The 4,101-nt window shown below is 38.7% G+C and overlaps 1 protein-coding gene across 1 annotated transcript; it reads right to left on the minus strand.

Annotated features, from left to right (window-relative positions):
- Positions 1-1,047: 1,047 nt before the first annotated feature.
- Positions 1,048-3,616, minus strand: LOC121426570 (toll-like receptor Tollo). The gene has a single exon (XM_041622922.1). The coding sequence runs from the start codon at positions 3,614-3,616 to the stop codon at positions 1,799-1,801; it is 1,818 nt and encodes a 605-aa protein (XP_041478856.1). The 3' UTR covers positions 1,048-1,798.
- Between the last annotated feature and the right edge of the window lie 485 nt (positions 3,617-4,101).

The raw sequence follows: 4,101 nt of genomic DNA on the forward strand, positions 1-4,101 counted from the left end.
TTCGGATTTACCAGCCTTCGGAGTAGTAATTCATCACTTTATTAACATTCAAATCGTTCTAAAAAAGGAATAAAATATATACAAACATAGAAGAAACGAACGCCCAGGACATATCTGAGTAACAGAACAAGCAGGGCATACATAAATAACATAGATTATATTAACACAATAACATATACAATACATTACTATAATTACCCCGAATCAAAATATTAAAACACGCGTGAAATTATTATAAAGAATCACAGTATGCAGAAGAAAAACGAGAACTAAAGCAGTTAAGAAAAGAGAGGTGGAAATAAAAGAAGGGAGAGATAGTAAATACAAAGGTGAATAAAAAATAGAAGTGAGAGAAGGAATGAGAAAGGAGGAGAGTAAAAGAGAGAGGAGAGAGAGATGGAGGGTGGGGGCTGGTGGCAGAGAAAGAGAGGGGGTGTGAGAGAGAAAGAGACATGTGACTTCCAGGGCATTACATAAATTCAAATGATTTCACATATACTCCGACACCGACAAATTACCAGATTACAACGTTTCTTCTTTCCTTGAATACATATAAATGGGTATGTGTATAACGAATCTTCGGAATTACGAAGTGTAACCGGGAGGAATATAGGCTGGGAACATGATTTTTTTCAAGGTCAGAGGTCAATGACCTTTTTAAATAATGTATAATGGTAGTTCCGAGAAAGAAATATATTGCAGGTTGTTGATCTTGGTGCCAAAATGCACCGATTCTTCTAAAAAGATAAGATTAAGCACTTAAAATGCACAGTCACCCATTCAAGGTCAAAAGTAAATGACCCTTTTGTATACTATATTAGGTAATCTTCGAGACTAACTATCGCAGGTTTGTGATCTTGGTGTCAAAATGCAAAGATTCTTACAGGAAAATAAAATAGAATGAAATAAAGCACCTCGAACCAAACGCACAGTCACTTACAAAATTCAAGGTCAAAAGTAATTTACATTCTTATATACTGTATAAAGGTATCGACGCAGCAGGTTGGCGATTTTGGCGTGAAATGTGTAAATTATTATTACGTAGAATGCACATTCACCCTTCAAGGCAAAAAAAGAAAGATTCCCCTCTTTATATTCACATTTAATTGGTGAATGATATATAAAATCACCTTCGACGGCAAATTCACGAAACCTTGAGATTCAATAATTTTACTCTGAAATAAGGACGAATGAAGATAATTGAAATTTATTTAGGAGCCAGAGGTCAATAAACTGATGCAAAATCCTTCAATAAGGTCACTCGAATTTAAGTAGATTGGTTGATAACTTGATTGTGGCATGAAGGTATTGTGAATTTTGGTGGTATGGAAACGACTTAACCGCCTAAAAAATGGAACAAAACATTGAAAAATAAAATTGAATACTTGATCAATTAAGATGTCAAAATACAAGTTCGGGATTAAATTCAGATCAAATATCACTTTCTTATATATTTCAATGCGTTGCCAAAAGTTTGAAAAATGCAATAGTATTTATTTTAGCAGTTCAGGTGAATCTATTGCTGCAGAGAAAAAAAAATACATAACTATCTAAATGATTTAGATTTATATTATGCATATTTATATGCTGCTTCTTGAGATAACTTCACCATTTCAAAATACATACATGATGAAGATTACAAGAACCTTAAACGACAACCGATTAAACGTCGAGTAGGCCTAACCATATTTCAGATAAGCATCAACAGAATAGAGTATAAAGTACAAAGACATTCATGGATCCTCCTAAATATTGCTCTCCACTCACAAACATGATGAGCATTGCGATACAATGGAAATCATAAACCTTCTAGATCAATTAGTCCCATTTGGTTGTTTGATGTTACTCGCTTTGAGCGCCTCCGTTTAAGAGCTAAGAAGAGTTTGTGTTTGAATTTTGAATCAGATGACTCGAGATACGTTGTAGTTCTTAAGTGTGCCTTCAGGTCCGGATCAAGGTTGTCTTCGCAGATATCTCCCAGAGTGATGATGAGCAACGTGTTACGACGATCCTGCAACGCTTGAAGATGAGCCATGCGGAACTCGTACATGCACCAATCACTCTCAAGGAAGTTTTTGGACAGTACCAAGATGACACGACGACTTTGTGCCACGGCGCTGACAATATTGTTTGCGATTGCGTCTCCTGGGATGAAATGACGATGGTGGAGGCAGATCGAATAGGAAGCCTCTTCTTCGTTCTCCAATAGAGGCACCAAGTAACGAAGCACATATTCATCGTCAAGTTGGCTGTAAGATATGAATACATCGAAGGGTTTATTTGCATCCTCATCCGACATGTCTTCGGGAAAGTATTCTAGTAACATGAGCTTGATCAGTGTTTCGTTCTTTTTGTAGATTACAAAACACATGAACACCACTGCGATCACACCAGTTACAGTTCCAAGTGATATGAGAACGGTGTGGATTGGATTTATTCCGCCTTTCCTGCAGTAAGATGAGTTGACCTGTCCTAATGTCACGAATGCGTTACCCTTCTGCTTACATGTAGCGTTACCGTCAACCCCAGGAGTGTACCTAGTCAACCCCTGATATGAAATCAAGTTACAGCTACAAACAAGTGGGTTATGCTGGAGGCTCATTATTTCGAGGCTTTTGGGAAGAGAATGGAAGGAAGGAATAACGGTTAGAAGATTCCCGTGAAGGTAAACCTGGGTTAAATTTGGCGTATCCAGAAAGATTGTTTCGGCAATGGACGTTATCAGGTTATATGACAAGTCTAATGAGCCAGTGTATTCCCGGACACCTGCGAAAGTATCCTCTGTAACTCTAGTTAGTGAATTGTGTGAAAGTGAAAGCTTCCGAGTCTCGATGAAGCTTAGCAGGAACGTCTCATCGAGATTATTGTACGACAGATTCACTTCTTCCAGAGACCTGAGCGGCCTGAATGCATCTTTATGTATAAAAGATATATTATTGCCATTCAGGTACAAAATGTTTAAGAATTCAAGTGGCATTAACAGATCACGGGAAATGTGTACAAGGCTATTGTTCGCTATTGACAAGCTCTGCAAATCCTGAAGATCATGAAAGATCCCATCGGGGAGTTCTCTTAGGTCATTGTCCCAAAGGGAGAGTACCCGGAGGTGGGTCAGACCTCTGAAGACTTCGGAGTGCAGATACTTTAAATGAAGGTGGGTCAGTGATAGGAGCTCAAGTCTCTCGAGGGGCAAAAAAGAATTAGAACTGATATCTACACTCTCGTCATGGAAGCTCAATTTCTGCAGACGAGGTAGCATTATGTACGTGGCGGCAGTGATGGTAAATGGCATAAAGCAATTGGTATAACCGACTGTATCAATTTCATTCGCGATATCACCACTTTCCTTTGCCACACTCTTCAGGAAGTTGTGATAGCCGAGAGAGTTGTTCCATGTGCAGTCGATGTGCACCTGCCTGGATCGTGGAAAAAAGAATGAATCTGGATTCGTTTCCTGTATCAAATCCTGTGTCAGTTGGCAAGTAATGAGTTGAAATTCTGCAGGAACATCGGGAGATGTGACTGCAATGGTCGGGGGTTCACATTGGCAGGTGGCATTTCCTTCGGGTAAAGTAGTCCGGCAGCCAAGGGGGGTAAGGTTGCATTGGAATGTCATAGTTTTTTTTTACTGATTTTGACTGGTGAGACCTTCTATTTGAAGAATCTACATGCTGGAGCTCTGTCAGCATTGAGCAATTTGAGATATACGCGAAAATCCAAAATGGCCGCTGGCAGCCATCTTGGATTTTCTGTTTACTGACTTTAGCATACCTAGAAGTTTAGAAACTTGGGATTTACAGGTTTTAGGGGGCGGAGAATCCAAATCTGAAGTTATTTTTGGGAAAAAACAATGCATTGATGTCAAAATATACAGATAGCGGCCATTTTCCAAGATGGCTGCCATATAACATGTATTATATTGTTTATTTCCTGTATAGGGTACTTAGAATTTTCAAAACATGTAATATACTGGTTTTAGGGGATGGAGAGTCCAAATCTGAGGTTTATTTGAGGATATAACCATGCTTCGATGTCGAAATATACAAGTAGCGGCCATTTTCCAAGATGGCCGCCATATAACATGTATTATATTGTTTATTT

The sequence above is a fragment of the Lytechinus variegatus genome, chromosome 13 (assembly GCF_018143015.1).
Source record: "Lytechinus variegatus isolate NC3 chromosome 13, Lvar_3.0, whole genome shotgun sequence".
In the NCBI taxonomy this organism is placed as follows: Eukaryota; Metazoa; Echinodermata; class Echinoidea; order Temnopleuroida; family Toxopneustidae; genus Lytechinus; species Lytechinus variegatus.

Excerpts from the sequence above, each read along its gene's own strand:
- LOC121426570 (XM_041622922.1), bottom strand. The coding sequence starts at position 3,616 with ATGACATTCCAATGCAACCTTACCCCCCTTGGCTGCCGGACTACTTTA.